Source organism: Chelonoidis abingdonii, chromosome 1 (genome assembly GCF_003597395.2).
Source record: "Chelonoidis abingdonii isolate Lonesome George chromosome 1, CheloAbing_2.0, whole genome shotgun sequence".
Taxonomy (NCBI): Eukaryota; Metazoa; Chordata; order Testudines; family Testudinidae; genus Chelonoidis; species Chelonoidis abingdonii.
In genome coordinates this window covers 7,584,401-7,603,240 of record NC_133769.1, presented here as the reverse complement: position 1 = coordinate 7,603,240, position 18,840 = coordinate 7,584,401, and the positions used below count along the sequence as shown (strand labels likewise).

Sequence of the window (18,840 nt, the reverse complement as noted above, 5' to 3'; positions counted from 1 at the left end):
TAACTAATGTGAAGAATGTAGTGAAGGTGCAGATGGGCTGAAGCAAGGATCTTCTTGGGAGACTGTGCCACAGCCAAATCACTGCCAGGGCATTTTCCCTCGTGTTCATCCCAACAGACCCTTTACTGTCATTCTGTTACGTGACTGAGTTATATTCCCTGGCTCCTTCCCAAGGGATTCCATCTGTCCTTGCTCTTTACATCCTCTGGGTGTGTTGGACGTACGCACCCTCAACTATCTTACCCAACCTACGCGTATCCTTTCTGGGCCCGATCCTGTGACGTGCCAGCCACCCTTATCTCACAGTGAGGAGTGAGGGTACCTGTCACCTCACAGGATCAAGTCCTCAGGGCTTGGTCTTCAGCTAGTGTAAATCAACGTCGCACCATTGCAGTCAGTCCCTCCAGGCTATGAACTTCATTTTCTTGAGTGAATATGCCATGTTTTTTCTAAGTTGAATATCAATCTGAAGACTGCAAGTTTGGGTTTCGGCTCGGGTGGCTATTTCAGAGGCAGGCAGGCTGTTTATTACATTGCGTTTCAGGAGTGAGAGTCTGTTCTGTGCAATGCAATGCACAACTTGCATCCCAGGGGGACGTGGGAAAAGGCGACTTTACGCCACCTTTCTGCCCTCCCAAGCCTGGGCTGCCCTGGGTCTGGAGAAGGCCCCAGCATAACTTTGGATAGCCCTGGGGCCCTATTTAAGTGACGGCTGCCCTGTGGAGCACAGCGTTGCTCAGAATTGAGACAGGCCTACCCCCAAAACATACCTCCTCCCCCCATCCCTGGCATGTCCCCTGTGCCAAGGCTTGCGAGGGTGTCCTCAGAAGGCAGCCCTTTTGGCTGTCTGCCACAGTGCCTGCACTAGGGTGGTATCCTCCCCCAGCTGAAATCAGGAGTTTGAGCAGTGGTTCTCAAGCTTTTGCATTGATGACCGCTTTCACATAGCAAGCCTCTGAGTGCGACCTCCCCCCTTATAAATTAAAAACATGTTTTTATATATTTAGCACCATTATAAATGCTGGAGGCAAAGTGGGGGCTTGGCGTGGAGCTTGACAGCTCACGACCTCCCCATGTAATAATCTCACGAGCCGGTGAGGGGTCCCGACCCCCAGTTTGAGAACCCCTGAGTTTGAGGGTCCCCTTAAGTCCATTTATCTGGAACAAAGAAGCTGGAATGGGGCGAGGCTCTGACCCCAGATGAGTTTGGATTCCTGGGATCAGATGCTCATCTGATGTAAATTGGCGCAGCACTATTGAAATGACACCAGCTCGAAATCTGGCACCAAATTTTGATACAAAGAGAGAGTGCCTCATTTCATGTGAACTTCTAGTTAAAGATGAATCAGCAGACATTTTAATTGCTTATTTCTTGTTGCCCTCAATACAACTTGACACGGCACACTTTGTTCAATTGTCTGCAACACTATCATTTAAAGAGAATGCTTTGTGCTTTTTTAACTCTGCGATTTAGTGTCCATAAACTTGCCAACATAACGTAACTGCCTCTATCTAATGAAATGCGTTCATAATATCACTCGCTGATAATTGCAAGTGGTAGATGTGCCTTTATCTTTTGAGACTCATTGAATATGCACCAAAACTTGCAACTGATTTTCACCTACTCAAATGGAAGAATAATAAATACCACTCAACTACTCTCACCCATTGCAGCCACTGTAGGAAACATAAAACATTGCAGGCCATTAGTAAATATAAAACACAATAAGAAGCTAAGGAAACACCAGGGGTCAGATCCTCAGCTTGTTTAATGGCATAGCTCCTACACCAGCTGCTTCTATACCACTGAGGTTCTGCATCTGCAGTGTTGCCAACCCCAAGTGTTTAAAAATCAGTCTGCCTCCCAAGAATCATAAGATTGGCTTAAAGACCTTGAGATTTAAAAAAAAATCATAACCTTTAGGAGTCCCATTTTCAAGCTTTTTTTCCAGCAGCTATCGGAGCCAGAAATTACTTTTTCTTTTCTTAATGAAAACTGAAGTTCCCACGTAATCAAATGCCTCCAGGAAGGGTGTCTGTAAGGAAAGAAATATCATAACATTCAAAATAAAATCGAGATGGTAACAGTGTTGTGTACCGTGTGCCGGTCTCTGATTGCAAACTATATATCCTGCAAGATGAAGAGCACTGATTTAGGGATCCAGAAATTCAACACTCAGTGGCTGCTGGCCTTGGAAGGCTGATCCCTATGCCAAGTGAGAAATCTCCCATTCACCTGGGCCAGAGGCTGCTGAATTGGGTAGTGAGCTATATTCCCTGGCTGACAGCTGTCTTTTGCAGATCAATCTGAAGAGGGGCAGGGAGAATCATCTTAGCCTGAAGCTTAACAAATGGAAAATAAAAACAGATGACTGGGAAAGAATAATGGAGGGAGATGGCCAGACAGTGACCAAGCCTAGAGATGCCCAGAGAGTCTTCCTTTTTACCAACAAACCCCAGACCAGAGCTAAGGTCCCTTGGCATCCTGGCACTCTCTGAACAAGTCCATTTCAGAGAAGCATTCATTCCCGCTGGCTCTGCATCAGTGGGTGGGTGGGGAAGGGCTGAAGGTCCCAAGGTTCAGTGATGCTGCACCACTAGAGGCAAGTCTCTCACCTGTACATGGCCCATCTGCATGGGGCTGACCATGATCCAGCCCTGAATCCTCATGGGGCTGTCCCTGCAATGTGCCAGCTGCCTCTCACACGCTGGGAGTTGAGTGCAGGGGAGAGACTAAAGGAGACTCCCTGCTCTTTGCACAGCATACCTAGGGACTGGCCAGAATCACAGCCCGGGCAGGATCCTACCAGCAGACCAGGAAGCAGCCTGTGTGGGGCTTCTGTGTATTCCCCCAGTCACACCTACTCACGCGTGGGTGGGATGGGGCAGGGAGTGGGGTGGAGCCATGGCTCCACCCCCCTCAGTGCATCAGCTATGCCAGGGAAGTACGCTTGACTAGGGATAGGCTTGGCTCAGGGTGAGACCTGTAGGCAGATTGTGACTGTCTAAGACAGTGTCTGCTTCCTGGTCTGCTTCTGGGGCAGTGCAAAAGCACCTTCCCCCTTGCTTGACTGAACCCTGTGTGAATACATCTTACATATGTGAGCATTCCCCTTGGCAACGGGGCTGTTCATGCTAGGAAGGGTGGTAGGACTGGGTCACTTTATTAATGCACCCGAGGGTGAGCAGTGCTTCCAAAAGGAAAGGGACATCTGCCGTAACAGGCACCTTGAGTAACAATCACTTAAAAGGAGCTCTTGGTACAGAGGACTCCGACTGCAACCTGTACTGTAAACAGAGGATCAAAATATGTGTTCACACTGAAATCCAAACAGGCAAGGAATTAAAAATATAGCCGTAAAAGGTTAACATGTCCCTCTAAATGCGCTTAAATTCATATGCATGCCCTTGATGTCTGTCTGAAGTTGGATAGTTTGATATAGTGGATGTATAAATGCATCCACTTCCAGTGAGTGAGTCTGCAAATCCTGTTTTGATAAGGTCTTAAATCTGCTGAGATCAGAGCATAACATTCCTTTGTAGCTTCAATGCTAGGTGAAAACTGTGCTTGCCAATTCCTTCTCTCCGACCCCTCTTCAGAATTGTAAGATGCAGCTGTAAATCTTTGCAGCTGTTATAAGCATAGAATTTCAAATGAAAATTTGAGCCAAACGCAGCACTGGTGAACATATCTACACTGACACCGCTGGAGTTGCACTCTGTTTATTCCCTATCTGGATTCAAGCCTATTCTGTTCATTTCCATTTTAATAATTGTTGCGCTCTGTCTGTCTATCTCGTAACTTCAAGAGCTTGAGATGAATGTTCCGCAATAACTTGTTGTGTTCTGGGTAACAATATGTTTCCTAGAACAGAAGTACAACCAATATAAAATTCTCCATCACTGTATTGTCCCTACAGTAGATGATTCATAGGCATTTTACTGGAATGAATCACTAAAGGATTTGGTAATATAACTAACGATATTACATCTATTTAAAGAAGCTGCTGTAGTATAACTGTATTTCAGTTGCAAATACTATTTGTTGGGTTGATGTACTCTGATTGTTATATTGCCAAGTATGTCTGTGTATAGCGCTGGTTGCAAATTTTTATTGTTTTTTTTAATAACAAAAAGTGCCTTTTCTACTACCACTGAGAACAGTGTTTATGAGAACATTCCCCTTTTTTTGTCAAAGTGTTTCAGCTTTTAGTTGTAAAACCCCAAAGAGCAAAAATATCAGTTTTTGGCAGCCAAACATAAAACAAGTTCAGGTTTTGGTTTTCAAAAACAAAATTAAAGTTTTGGCTTTTTAACAAAAAACCTGAGAAGTGTTGTCTTGTTTTGGTGTGTTTTCCTGCAGGAAATAAAGTGCATTGCTCCCTGGCTCTGTTTGAGTGGAGTCATTCTTCTCTGTTGTTTTTACCAGAACTACACAATATGGGGTATACACTGCCTTGTCGGTTTTACTGGGTTTGTACCATTACATGGTGTATGCGATTAACATGCTACAGGAGTGTTTGGTTCTGAAACAATTATGTGATTTTTGTTGTTGTTTTAGAAATCTATTCTCTGAAGAATATGTCTGAGTGGAAATGCGCTCTGGAAAAATCCCTTAATGATGCAGCAAAGTTTCCTCTTCCAATGGAAGTATTCAAGGTAAAAGAGACCCATTTATTCTTTAATTAGAGAGCCACTGATGAATAAATACATCAGGGAGTGAATAGCATCTTGTGTTTAACTCTACTAGGAGAGTGATGCTCTAGTAGGTCATGCTGCGAAAAGTCACACGTGAGATTTTTGCGTAAGTTGAAATAAAAGGGTTTTGTTGTTCTACAGATTTTCCATTTGGAAAATTGACTCCTTGGAGTCAAAGATTATTATGGGAGTAGGGGGTGCTTGGCATTGTTTTCTCCCACCTCATGTTTTAAAGCACATTGCTATGTAAGGCTTGTGCAAAAGACCCCACTTATGTCTTCAAAGTAGGGTTTAAGTGGGACTTAGGAACATAGGAATTGCCAGACTGGATTAGACCCAAGGTCCATCTAGTTCAGTATCCTGTCTCCAGCACCAAAGGAAGGTGAAAGAACCCTGCAGTAAGCGGATGTGTGGTAATCTGCCTCCACCCCCACTTAGGTCTCATCTTGGTCTGTAATAGTCAGAGATTGGTTTCAGCCCCAAAACACAAAATTTAAAATCCCTTCCAAATTTTTGTTGTCGGTGATTATGAGAACTCTGAATATTTTTGATTTTGCCAAATATCCAGTCTCTTAAATTCTTGGCCTCAGTTACTTCCTGTGGCAATGAGTTCCACCTTTTATCAGTTTTGAATTTCCCACCTTTTACTTTAATAGAAGATCCCATTCTTCTTGTGTAACGAGACAGGGAAAACAGAAGCATCCAATCTACCTTCTCTAGACCATTCATAACTGTATATACTTTTACCATGTCCCCTGCTATCCATTGGCTTTCTAAGGCAAACTTTCCCAGTCTGTCAGCCTCTCTTCCTACAAGCCCAGGATCATTCCTATCACCTGTCTCTAAACTCCTTCCAGTTCTGCAATACCATTTTTTAAGTTGGGTTGACCGTACAACACACAGTAGGACCAGTGTTTCAAAGTCCTTATACTGGCCCTCTGCACTGGGGTAGGTTTCACCCTATTGTTGTCAAATCTTTTCAGAAACTCTTAGTTCTTTTATCGTGTTTGTCCCAAGAAGCTGCACATCTCAGGTCCAGTCCGGCTACCATAGAAATCAATGGCAAAATCCCATTGATTTCAATGAGAGCAAGATCAGACCGTGCAGAGGAGATTATAATAGCTGGTCATATATGTCATGCAAAGAATATTTTATGCTCACCCTCTCTTGAGTCAGCGTTAATCTTTTTGGTGATCTAAACTGGTGCCACTAGTGCCATTTTTGTAATACTCTAGATTTCAAGAGTATCTTCCATCTGAAGATCAAAAGGTACATCACAAACACCGAGGGAAGCTTTGTTAGTTCCATTGCACAGCTAGAAGAATTGGAACATAGTGATAAAATGCTGCTCTAAGTCTGTGGAAGAGATATGCTGGTGATAGGTGCAATAAGAAGGCCTGAAGATACAGGCTAGATGGTTGTACTGCCATACCTGTGCCATGACCACCCAGTCACCTCTCTCCTCATTCTGCCTTCCTTCAGCTGATAACCTACTCGTTTGAGTGAATGTTGTCCCACTGACTCATGGAGCCTGTTAGCAGCTGTTCACTGCATCTCCTAGCAAATCTTCTGCATCCCTTCCTTCATGATTGCCTATTCCCCTGTGTCCCCCTCGCCTGTTCGCCAAGCATTTTAAATATAGGTTTCATCATTACTCTCTATGGGAGTGGAAATCACCACTGTGCAGCAAGTCAGTACAAGACCGGTGCATCACTCATATCCTACTACGTCCCCAAAATAGGGGTTACATGGGCGCTAAGCAATTACAGATGTCTGGTGCTGGCCCCTTACATAGGGATGACTTTTACTCTGTTGTTGGTGCTGTTAGGAAGAACTTTCTACATAGAAGGGTAGTTAAGGAATGGAATAAGCTTCCCAGAGAGCTTGTGGGATCCCCATCACTGGAGGTTTTTAAAAACAAGTTGGACAAACACCTGTCACGGATGAGCTAGGTTTATTTTGTCCTGCCTCAGTGCAGGGGGCTGGACTAGATGACCTCTTAAGGTCCCTTCCAGTCCTTCATTTCTGTAATTCTGTGCCCTTTAAAGAACCCCTGGCTTATATTTTATTTATGTGCTTGGAAAGACAGCTGCTTTGTGCTTGTCTGCTGACAATAACACCTAGCTCTTATATAGCACTTTTCGTCGGTAGAGCTACAGGCACTTTACAAACAAGGACAGTATAATTATCCCCATTTTACAGCTCAGGAGCCTGAGGCAGTGAAAGCGGATCTGACTTGGCAAAGATGTCATAGCAGGCCAGTGACAGAGCCAGATCTCATGAGTCCCAGGCTCTACCCACTAGATCACTCTCCCTCCCCAATCTTCTATCCGTTTTTTTTTTTTTTTTTTTTTTTTTCACTTTCCAAAGACAGGTACAATCAACTCCCCAGGAAGGGTTCAAGACTCTGTGGTCCAACTAAGAGGCACTTTAATTAGAATAATTTTATTCAAAACTCTCTGGGTGAAATCCACATCTGGCAGAGGGCTAATGGAAAGCCCATGCTCACTGAAGTCCCATTTATGCCCTATTTTGAGACTATAATCAGCATGTAAGGGATGCATAGGCCTTGCGTTGGCTTACTGCACAAAGGTGATGTCCAGTCACTGTCCCCGTATTACTAACAATTCTGAATATACACTTTTTATTTCATTTATCTGTTTCAAGGTCAAACCATGGTGGTGCTAGGATTAGACAACAAAGAGGTGATGCTGATACTTAATTTCTATTCCTGATCATATTCCATGTCTGAAAGAGTGCAGAATATTCCTGGCAAGGCACAAAAAAAGCTTTTTTGAATGTACTCCTTCTGGCTGTGGGATCCTCTCTTCTCAGCATGCAAACTTATGTCTGCTTACTTTCATGATGGCATCAGGACTATGTTTTTAGATTCAGTGAGTCCCACTTTTAAGGTGCCTTGTGATGGGAGATTGGCAGGCTGCTCGTCTGTTAAGAGGAAAGAGCAGCGCAAAGCACAGTGAATCGACTAAGATGAGCATTATCTTGGGACTGAACACGGAGAAGGGCAAAGAGCACATGTGTTTTTTGTTCTGTCAAACTAAACCCGGGGTAAGGTTCAGCTCAGCCTTGTCTTCTCCAAACCCCTGATTCTGGGCATCGGTGGTCATAGAATATCAGGGTTGGAAGGGACCTCAGGAGGTCATCTAGTCCAACCCCCTGCTCAAAGCAGGACCAACACCCATTAAATGGTGGGGGAATTGGATAAATAGTTCTGCTCTGGGCCCATTTCTTGTTTCAAATGCAAATGAGTAAAGCACAGGGTGGTTTTTGTTTTGCTTTGAAAACACCACCATCAGCCAGGCATCTGTTTTGCAAAACCAGAGAGAGACTCATGTCTGTGTCTCATTTTATGTCAGTCTCCAAAACTGAGGGTGAGAGGGAACATTCGACCGCAAGGAGCCAGGTCAGAGTAGCTCTGTGAGTCACTTATGTCAGTGAAGTTACTCCACTGGTGAACAGCTGATGATCTGGCTTAGGTTCTGATTTGGGGTCCATTTCAGCTTCCATGAGTCAGTTGCAGAACTCCCATTGATTTCAGCAGGAGCAGTATTTTGAAGCTTATCTTGGTTCTTTTTTCCCCCATTATTTTCCTTTGGTTTTATTTGATGACTACTATTTTAAAATAATGGCTGAAATCCTGGCCCCTCTGAACTTAATGCGGAGTTTTTCCATTCAATTCTTTGGAGCTGGGATTTCGTGACACATGGGCATGAGGACAAGATGAATCTGGGTGACAAAAGCTTGCATTTCATTTACTCAGCCAATAGATCCAGAACTCCTTCATTCAAAACATACCAAGCCTTCTGCTCCTCTCCTACATTGCTTTTATGCTGGCTTAACTTCATCAGCGTTACTCCTGATTTACACCAACATAAGGATGAGGAGGATCAGGCCCATTGTCTAAATGTCTGGCACGAAATTCTTTTAATTAAGCAATAAGGCCTCAGCGTTTGTGCGGTTTGAAAATGTCCTGCCACTGGTGGGGACTTGGGCATGAACTAAAAAAAGCCAGCAGCTGCCCCAGCTGATGATGGGTTCATCTGCTCTTGTGAGCTAAGCAATGTCTAACTTGGCTGCTCCTTAGAGGATGGACCTCCAAGGAAAACCTTAGATACTCAACAATGTGATGGTGGTTGTGATCCAGAAGGTGGTGTTCTTCACTGAAAGTCAGAGGAGAACTAATTTCTCCCAATGGTGCAACAGGCTCTGTGGTGCTATAGCTGTCATCTATTAAATGAGCTGTAAAACAGAGATTGTGCAATTGTTAAAGATCCGGGGGCATTTTTGCAAAAGTGAAAGAGTCTACTCTGGTGTACTCGGTAAATTCTGGTTTGGGTAATTATATTCCATCGACTCTGATCCAGCAAAGCACTTAAGCATGTCTTTAAGCACACAAGTAATCCAGTTGAAGTCAATGCTTAAAGTTAAGAATGTTCTAAAGCGTTTTGCACGACTGGGGTCTAAATTACTTTTGCAGTTTCAATTGTGCACATACGGACGGTGGGTGAATGACCTGTTGGGGGAGACTAGCCCCTGCCTCACCCACTGCCCGAGGTCTCTCCCCTATCACCCCCACCTCACCTGCTGGAGCCCAGAGCACCCCCACGGGAGCTGCTGGCCCCCCAGGTTACCCGAGCACCCCCAGCCCTGGAGCGCTAGGCCAGCAGCTTGGTCCCAGCGCCCCCAACCTCAGCCCTAGAGTGCCGAGTGGGTGAGCATCATGGCCAAAGCGCCCCCAATCCCTGCCCAGGAGCACCAGATGTGCGGCGTGGCTGCAGTGCCCCCAGCCTTGGAACGATGGGTGGGCGGTGCCCCTACCCCAGGCCTTGTGAGCACCGGCCTCAGCCTGCCTGCCCCCGCCCCTGCCTCAGGGCTACAGAAGAGCGGGAAGAGAACTGGAAGCAACCAGGAGGAGACCTGGGGGCGGAGCATGATCTGGGCCACACCAGGCTGTTTGGAGAGGCTGAGCCTCCCCAGCCTATGATGCCCACCACCCATGTCAGTCTCCAGAGGAAGAATAGAGCCATTGTTGCACTTTGCAGCCTAATTCCAGAGCAATGCTTGCCATTCTGTGGTTGGTAAAGTGACTCCTATATGTATGAGTCTGATCATACTCCCATTACATTCAACAGCAAAACTTCCTCTGTCTTCAGTGGGGCAGGAGCAGGCTCTAATTGGGGCCTCATACTCCATTGACTTGCCCTCAGTGTCATCAGTGCACACAAGTACAATAATATTAATAACTACTAGCTCATATATGACACTGTCCATTCATCAGTTCCAAACTGTTTTACAAAGGAGAGCAATGCCATTATCTCCATTTTACTGTTGAGGGAATTGAGGCACAGAGAGAGGAAATGACTTGCCTAGGTCACCCAGCAGGCCAGTGGCAGAGCCAGTACCAGAACTCAGGCATCCCTATGCAGTGTTCTATTCACTAGACAACACTGCCTCTCTACTACAAGTAGGGTGAAAAATATTACCCTTCCCTATCTGATGAAGTTTTATATGCATCTTGTGCTGTTATTTGGCACAGATGTTGCATGTGGTTTGTAAAATGCTATGGGATCCTTTGGGAGGAAATGGATATAACTGCTAGTGAATATTCGGAGTGTTTTACTACTAAATGTATGCTTGGCAAACCATAGCTCCTAGAACAGGCTGTATAAAGAAGTTATATTTTGCAAAACAAGCTTTATTAATGTTCACTACACTTCGTTCATCATTTTACTGTAGGAAAATATATCGATCCTTTAAAAAAACCAACACCCCCCAAACAGACACAAATGTCAAATGAGAATGGGATTTTCAAAATTGCCTGAGCGAATTACACAAAACTGGCTTGAGTGCAAGACTTGTGTGCCTAAATCTCTTGGGCATCTTTGAAAAGCTATCCAAAATTTTTTTCAGGCAGTGTGTTTTGTGAGATCAAGCATAAACTGGGACTTGGTCACTTTGCCTTTAACTTGGAATGTTGTCTTTGGTATGTCATCTACAATTAGACTGCAGAGACTGATGCCTGTCATGCTGACCAGCATTATCTCATTGTTTCCTCGTACTCCCCATCTGCCTCTCTGTATCCATCTGTGGTCTCTTGTCTCATACTTTGATTGTAAGCTCCCTGGGGCAGGCACTGCCTTTTTATTCTCTGTGTGTACGGCACCTAACACAGCTGAGGCTTGGTCCATGACTAGAGATCCTAGACACTGCGCTAATACAGATAACAATAAATAATCTAACCCCTTTGTGCCTCAGATTCTCCATGTGTAACTTGTGACAGTAGCACCAGTATTGCTCTTTCTGCATTTGTGCATGCTGACAGCTGAGCCTGGAAATAGTCTATGAGTACCTATCTGGAGAGGAGATTCTGGATGGTAGCTGGCTCTTTAATCTAGCAGACAAAGACACAACAAGATCCAACAGCTGGATGCTGAAGCTAGACAAATTCAGACAAGAAATAACTCTCACGTTATTAACAGTGATGCGAATTAGCCACGGAAACATTTGCCTAGGGATATGTTGAATTCTTGTCACTTAAAATCTTTGGGAAAGACACCCCGCTCCCCCACATTGTCACAGAACTACAACAGTTTATACCAGTGTAGGATCTGCCCCTTTTTATCAAGTGGGATATATTTTAAAAGGAGATGCATTAGCTCAACTGGAAGTTACTGGGTTTAATGCAGAAATTACTGGGTGAAATTCTACCATCTGTGTTATGCAGGAAGTCAGGCTAGTTGATCATAAAGGTCTCTTCGGCCTTAAAATCTCTGAGTGCTGAAAATAAAGCCTCTTTAAAAGTTGCATCCAATCTGTATAGTTTGGATAAAATGATGGATGAGCATCAGATGCAAAGTACTAGAAGTGTTTAAAAATGGAGGAGAGAGATTATTTAGGTTGGGGCAGGCTGCTGGAATTTATTTATTTAAAACTTTTAAATGATTTGGATTCATCAAATTATGCATCTAGCTAGACCACAGTAACTGGATGATCTTATTCCTGTTCCCCTTGGGCTTCTACTCTAGACCTTCTAATTGTTGGTTATACTCGCTGCATGTTAGATTGTCAGATCTCTGGGGGAGGTGCCATCTGTTCTATGTGTTTGTGCAGCACCTTGCACAGTGGGTCCCTGATTCTGATTGGGGTCTTCGGACACTACCACTGTCCCAGCAATGGTATTAATCAATACCTTGGGTAATGGGATGAACTTTTAAGAAAGGATCATTTAGAATTCAGACTCTCCTAAGGCCAGGAGTGGAAGCACCACCCCTTATGATGAGAGTTGTTGAAAAAAATTAAAAATCTGAAATTTCAGTGACACTTTTAGTTAGAATTTAAATGTTTTTAAAATGGGTAAAACATGAATATTTTCCCCCTTTTTCCAATTGTATAGCATTTTCCTTCCAGATTTTGACCAAAAAAGGTGCAAAATTATCCCAACACTTGTCATGCTGATCATTTCAATTTGCATTTTTGGCCAGCTCTTCTTGAGAAGTTGAAAAGTAAGCGAGACCCAGTTTAGGGTCTGGGGGGGGACAGTACTGGATGGAAGAAGGGGATAGACTAGATGACCTAACAGGTTTTTCCTTCTCAGACTCCTATAATAGCTGGGCATGTGTTGCCGCTGCTGGTTAAAGCAGATGTGCTTTGGTTTAACTTAGAAGCCAAACCTGAATGTAAGCATTTCCTTGCTCCCCGAGCGCTGATTGCTTGGCTGGCGTTTGCGATGCATGCTGTGCTTTAATAACCTGCTCGTTGCCATTTTGTTGCAGCCTGCCAGGTTGTTTATACTCCATCTGTTCCTTAGCATCCATAACTCTCATCAGCCTTCTGGTGGGATCCTTAACTTTCTGACTGCTATTTGCATGGCTGCTTTACGCTGTGCATAGACTCACCCTGCTAATCCCTTACATTTGATCTGCTTCTGTCTAAGCTCCTTCAATCTCTTTATCTTTGTATGTAATATGGCTAGGGCCTACCAAATTCACAGTCCATTTTGGTCAATTTCATGGTCATAGGATTTTAAAAATGGTAAATTTCCTGATTTCAGCTCTTTAAATCTGAAATTTCACAGTGTTGTAATTGTAAGGATCCTGAGCCAAAAAGGAGTTTGTGGGGAGGGGAGGGTTTGCAAGGTTATTGTAGGGAGGGGTGCTACCCTTCTGTGCTGCTGGCGGTGGCGCTGCCTTCAGAGCTGGGCAGCTGGAGAGGGGTAGCTGCCGGCCAGGAGCCTAGCTCTGAAGGCAGAGCCACCAGCAGCAGCAGCACAGAAGTAAGGATGGCATGGTACGGTATTGCCACTCTTACTTCTTTGCTGTTGCCTGCAAAGCTGGACCTTCAGTCAGCGGCCGCCACTCTCCAACTGCCCAGCTCTGAAGGCAGCAGCAGAGGTAAGGATGGCATGGTATGGTACTGCTACCCTTACTTCTGTGTTGCTGCTGGCAGTGGCGCTGCCTTCAGAGCTGGGCAGCTGGAGAGTGTCAGCTGCTGGCTGGGAGCCCAGCTCCGAAGGCAGAGCTGCTGCCAGCAGCAGCACAAGAGGTAAGGATGGCATGGTATGGTATTGCCACCCTTACTTCTGTGCTGTTGCTGGCAGGGCACTGCCAGCAGCTGACGCTCTCTGGCCACCCTGTCTTGAAGGCAGTGCAGATATAAGGGTGGCAGTACTGTGCCCCCCTCCCCCCCAAATAACCTTGCGACACCCCTGCAACTGCCTTTTGGGTCAGGCCCCCCAGTTTGAGAAACACTGGTCTCCCCCGTGAAATCTGTATTGTATAGGGTAAAAGCACACAAAAGACCAGATTTCACTGTCTGTGACGCCTTTTTCATGGCTGTGAATTTTGTGGGGCCCTAAATATGGCTAATCACACTATCTTAAAGTGCCTTATCAACTTGCAACCCTTCACCCCTTCCAGGAGCAAGGTTGGCTTTGTAGCTAAGGCACTGGACTGTGACTCAAGAGATCGGGGTTTCAGTTCCTGCATCTGCTATAGGCTTCTTGTGGAACCTTGGACAAGTCTCTCAACCTCTCTGTGGCTCAGTTCTTACAGATGGGGATAATAACATGTCCCTACCTAAATGGGTTAATATTTGTGAGGCACCCAGATGCCATGGGGATGGGAGCCTTGTAAGTACCCCTCCCCCTGGCTTTGCTTTTTAGCACACACCCTTTTATTTTATTAATGAACATCAGTGGTTGCTCAACCAGCCAGAGGTTAGTGAGGTGGAATGGCCCAATGTACTGCTGATAGAACTGGGTCTGGGGAAATTCCAGAGTTCAGTCTCTGACACTGACTTGCTGTTTGTCCTTGGCCATGTCACTAGTGCATGCATTTTCTGACTGGGATGCTTAACAGTGTGCACCTAGAACCAGATTCTTCTCTCAGTTACAGTGGTGTAAATTTGGAGTAAAGCCAAATTACTCTGATTTATGAGATAAATGAGAGCAGAATCTGGCCCTTAACTATAGATGTAGTCATCTAAATAGAGGACTTGATTGCCAATGATGTTGAACACCCACAGCTCCCATTGACATTAGTGGGCCTCTTCTGACCTCACTTACTCTGCTGTATCCCATTAACTTCAGCAGAGTTACTCCTGATTTACACCTTTAGAGGTGAGGGGAGAATTGGCCCAAACGAGTAGCTGTGAAAGCTCAGTACATTTTAAAAATCCTGCTACTTCCCCAAATCCGTATTTAGGTATCTGGGTGCCTCGTTTTAGACACTCTAGATAGAAAACTTTGGCAGGAATTTCTGTGCATCTCAACTTTCCCATCTGTAAAGTGGGCATAATACGTATTACATAGCGAGGATTCATTAGTGAATGGCTGTAAAGTGATTGGCCTTAGCTGGAGGTTCCTAACCCTCTACTTTTGCTTGAAGGCAGTAACATGTAGGTGAGTGTCTTTTTAACTCTTTACGTTTCCATCATCTTTTTAACTTTCTACGTTTCCATCATCCAGAAGAATCCTAGAACCTGGGAGTGAGGGAATATTTGCCTGGCTGCATTTTATGTCATCTGCATCAGGCAGAGGGATAAGGCAAAGGTGCTCTGTATTTCAGAATTAGAATGGCTACTCTGCAATGTGGCTGTTTCTATGGTAACTATTTTTTATTGAACAGAGGAGGCCTTAAATAGCGAAGACTAAATTCGGCCCTCAGATGTAGGCATAGGGCTTCCACGGATTTCGAGTCACACATCAGAGGGCAGAAGTGGGTTCAGACAGCTTAACAGTTACTTCTGCTGGGGGGAGGGGTCATAATATCTCAAATGATTTCTCCCTCCCACACTAAATTTTAGTTTCTTTTCAGCACTGCCTGTCCAACCAGCACGCCCCAGCGTCTGCTTTCTCTTTTCCCCTGCGTGTGTCCTCCTGGAAATCGCTCCACGTTTGGAAAAGGACGTTGAATTTCAAACAAGCCCAGTTCCCAGTGGAAATAAAGCAGGGGACTGCATTTGGGAGGGGGGTTCTTTGTCAATTAAAAGAAGGGCATGATTCCTGTGGAGACAGCTTAGAGATCCTTCTAATCACGTCTCCCTTCTGTCCTGAACTGAACATCACACGTGAACTGTCTGCTTAAAATTAGTCTATTGGAAACACCTAGTTCCCAGGGGCACTGAGGAAAACACTGAGAGGAACCTATTGAAAAGTCAGAACAAAAAATACAATCCATGATCAAAAAATACAGTTTGTGATCTAATTCCGTCCCTCCCTTCAAGCAGCATAAAGGAGGGCTAGGTTTTATTGAAGGCCTAAAAAGTTAGGTCAACCTAACTTTCACTGGTGTGTGAAAAAGCCACACCCGAGTGACGGAGTTAAGCTGAGCTTACCCCTGGGATAGACAGCGCTAGGTTGATGGAAGAATTTTTCCGTCAACCTAGGTACTGCCTCTCGTGGTGGGGGATTAACGACAATGATGGGAGAACCCCTGCCGTTGCGGTAGTGAGTGGCTACATTAAAGTGTTACATTGGTCCAGCTGTTGTTGTGCTCCTGTAGCAATAAAGTGTAGACACAGGTGAAGTCTTTGGTGTTTTACACCAGTGCAGCTGGTGGAAGGGAGAGAAGAATCGGGGTCATTATTTGTTTACTCATTTTTGTTCAGTGTGGAGGTTATCCTGGATCCAATCACTTTGGAGATGTTCAGTATCAAAACCCAGTTCTGAATTCCGCAATTGGCCCCATCTTCATGCTGGACCTTGAATCGAAGCCCTGGATCTGAATCGCCCAGAATTTGGGAGTGTTTGAAATCAGAAGCTGAATTCTAGCTCGCTGTATAAACTGCTGGATCCATTATTCCCAATGCTAGGCCAAACTGTGGTTTATAATTGTATCCAGGCAGCAGCAGAAAGGACTATGAATGTGGTTGTGTATTTGCAAAATGGGTGCACTCCTCAAAATTTGTGGGAGCAGCTACAGTAGCTAGCTCAAAATATGGCTTTGGGCAACATTTTAAAAGTGGCTTAGGTGCTTAAGTCCCAGTCCCAAAAGTGATTTAGGAACTTGCGTCTTTCAACAAGAATTTGACACCCAAGTGCCTAATGAATGGCTAGATTTCCAAAAATATTTAGTCATCTACAAAAGTACCTAAGTGAATTAGGTTTCTAACACCCATTGAAAGTCACTGGCTTTCAATGGAAGTCAGGCACTTAGTCTTTACAAAAGTGCGTTAGCAGGTTAAGTGCCTGATTCCCAGTGGAAGTCCCATTGGACAGTGACTTCCAATGGGCATTAGGAGTCTAACTCACTTAGGCACTAAATCGTTTAGGCTCCTGTTATAAATGTAGGGGCCACTTGCAGCATTCAAACTGAGTGGTAATAAACCCTACTTTCTGAGTGAGTGGATCCAGGATTATCTCCACAATGAACAGGGGGGGACACACAGGAGCAAATTACTTAATTCCTAAAGGAGGAGTTGGGGCATTTGCACTCCTGGGTTCTGTTCCCAGTTCAGTCAGTGACTTGGTGTGGGGCAGCTGACTGGTCACTTCGCCTCTCACAGCATTGAATCCTGCAGCTCTGTGGGCATGTAAACCAGGGATTATGCTGCACGTGAATGCAGAGAGGCTTGGTTGGCTAATGACTGTGAAGCAATCTGAGATCCTCCGCTGAGAGGTGCTGCGGCAGCGTGTTTCATAGTAAGGGCAGCCCACTGTTATGATGATTACTCAGATGTAGCTGTCGACTGCCATCTTTCCAACAATGCAGAGAATCAGGGTCTTAGCGCATCGGAAGATTTGCAAATGCATCTGCTGTGCTCGTCCTAGACGCCAGAGAAAACGTGGTTCAGTTTAATTGCTTCTTGAGATTCTCGGTGAGATTCGTTACAGCTCTGGCTACTCCCGAGGTGGTCCAGATGGTAGATGATGGGCTTTCTTTTGTCCAGCAAATTCTGTAATTTGCCATTCATAATGCAGGAACGCTGTTGTAGGCCGTAATCACTTATGCTGTAGATCGTGCCCCTTTGAATGAGCGACTGCCGTGCTTGTACCATGTTAATTCTCTGGGCTCTGCCTGCTGAGGAGAAATTGTGCTTGGCGGGAAAGAACTTTGCAGCATCTTAGTGGGTTGGTGGTTCCAGCCCCCTGCTGCACCCCTCTTCTCTGGTTAACGCTGAGGGGGCATTTCTGTTCTAAGCCCTATATACAGGCCATATAACCTGGTGGGCCAAATCTTCATCTATCAGGCTCCATTACAGTCTGTGGGGTGAGCAATTGCTCAGCCACAGAGTAAAAATTCACAGTCTGGCTCATACATTAAATGAGGGGAATAAAATGTTGGAAACTGCCAAAGACATGTTCACCCCCCTCCCCCCTTCTTGGGCCAGGTTCTGATAACCGTAGTCACCTTGAGTAGATAGCTGTGAGAGGTGAAGTGACCAGTCCCACACCAAGTCACTGACTGAACTGGGAACAGAATCCAGGAGTCCAAATGCCCAGTTCCCTTCTTTGGGAATTAAGTAATTTTCTCCTTGGTATCCCCACCTATTCATTGTGGATCTGGATCCACCCACTCACTCACTCTGAAACGTTTATTATCCACAGCCAGTCTGAATTCTGCAAGTGGCCCCTGCCTTTATAACAGATCCTGAATCAAAGCCCTGGATCTGACTAGCCCAGAGTTTGTAAGGTGTGCCAGCTGTACCGGACTGCTGGCAGCTTTCCTCACACTTCAGCTCAAGCGTGTGCTTTGCATTCTTAACTGTTGAACCTTGTGAAATAATAATAAAGGACCAGATTTTGCCACCTTTTATCACATTGGTGTGCGCCTGGGCCAGCGTAACAATGGGCCCTCTCTCACTCAGGCCAGACTCCAAAGGCGAAGTCAGACAAAGGGCAAGAGAGGAAATAGAGACATTAAGTCACTTGCCCAAGGTCACCCAGGAGAGCCAGGAATTAAAAACCAGTCTCCTGAGTTGTGGCATCATGCCCTATCTGCTCGCCCCCACTGCTTTTCCAGAAGTGAGCCCTTCCTTTGTACATCCAAAACTCCTGCTGCAGAGGGTATCCATTTTTGGGGAACAAGGAGCTCCTCATGAGGATTTAAATCTAAGAAAGGTGCCTAAAACACTCGGTCGTCCTTATAGAAGGAAATAAAGCAGGAGAGCAAACACAGTGTGGAATGACTAGAAAAGTCCCTTTTTCCTGTTTAACATGGCATATCATGTAGCAGTGCAAATACAGGAATGAGAGAGTAGTTCATTATGCAGTGGATCAGTCTGAGAGTAATACCAATTAAAAGCTTTCCTTTCACTTCAGTGAAACCTATTCTTAGAAATTATGTCAGTTAATTGGAGTTTTGAAGAGAAGCATTTGCCGTAGCCTCGCCAGTTGCCGGTGGCCCAAAGCAGTCAGACTACTGGGACTGGAGGACTGTGTTTTGGATCCTCTCTTCCCTCCTCATTGTTGTGGTGAAAGTGTGGTTTAACACATTTTACATAAATATTGTTATTGTGTAACAAGCTTCGGGGGGAGATTAGGTGAATCCAGAGTCTAACAGGTTCTAGGGCTGAAGCAAACATCATAAGAATGACATTCCACAGTGACATCCTGTAGAGGAGCAGACTCACCCCTGCAGCACCTCCTGCTGGTAACTTTTGGGAATTAGCTCATTCCAGCTC

At 45.1% G+C, this 18,840-nt stretch overlaps 1 protein-coding gene across 4 annotated transcripts in view; it reads left to right on the top strand.

Annotated features, from left to right (window-relative positions):
* SFMBT2 (Scm like with four mbt domains 2) overlaps positions 1 to 18,840 on the top strand; it is a 214,327-nt gene that overhangs the window by 109,343 nt on the left and 86,144 nt on the right. For all 4 annotated transcript variants that reach the window (XM_032773318.2, XM_032773316.2, XM_075063858.1 and 1 more), the window contains one exon: positions 4,562 to 4,659. In XM_032773318.2, coding sequence (XP_032629209.1) covers positions 4,562 to 4,659 — 98 coding nt within the window. The remainder of the gene's footprint in view (positions 1 to 4,561; positions 4,660 to 18,840) is intronic.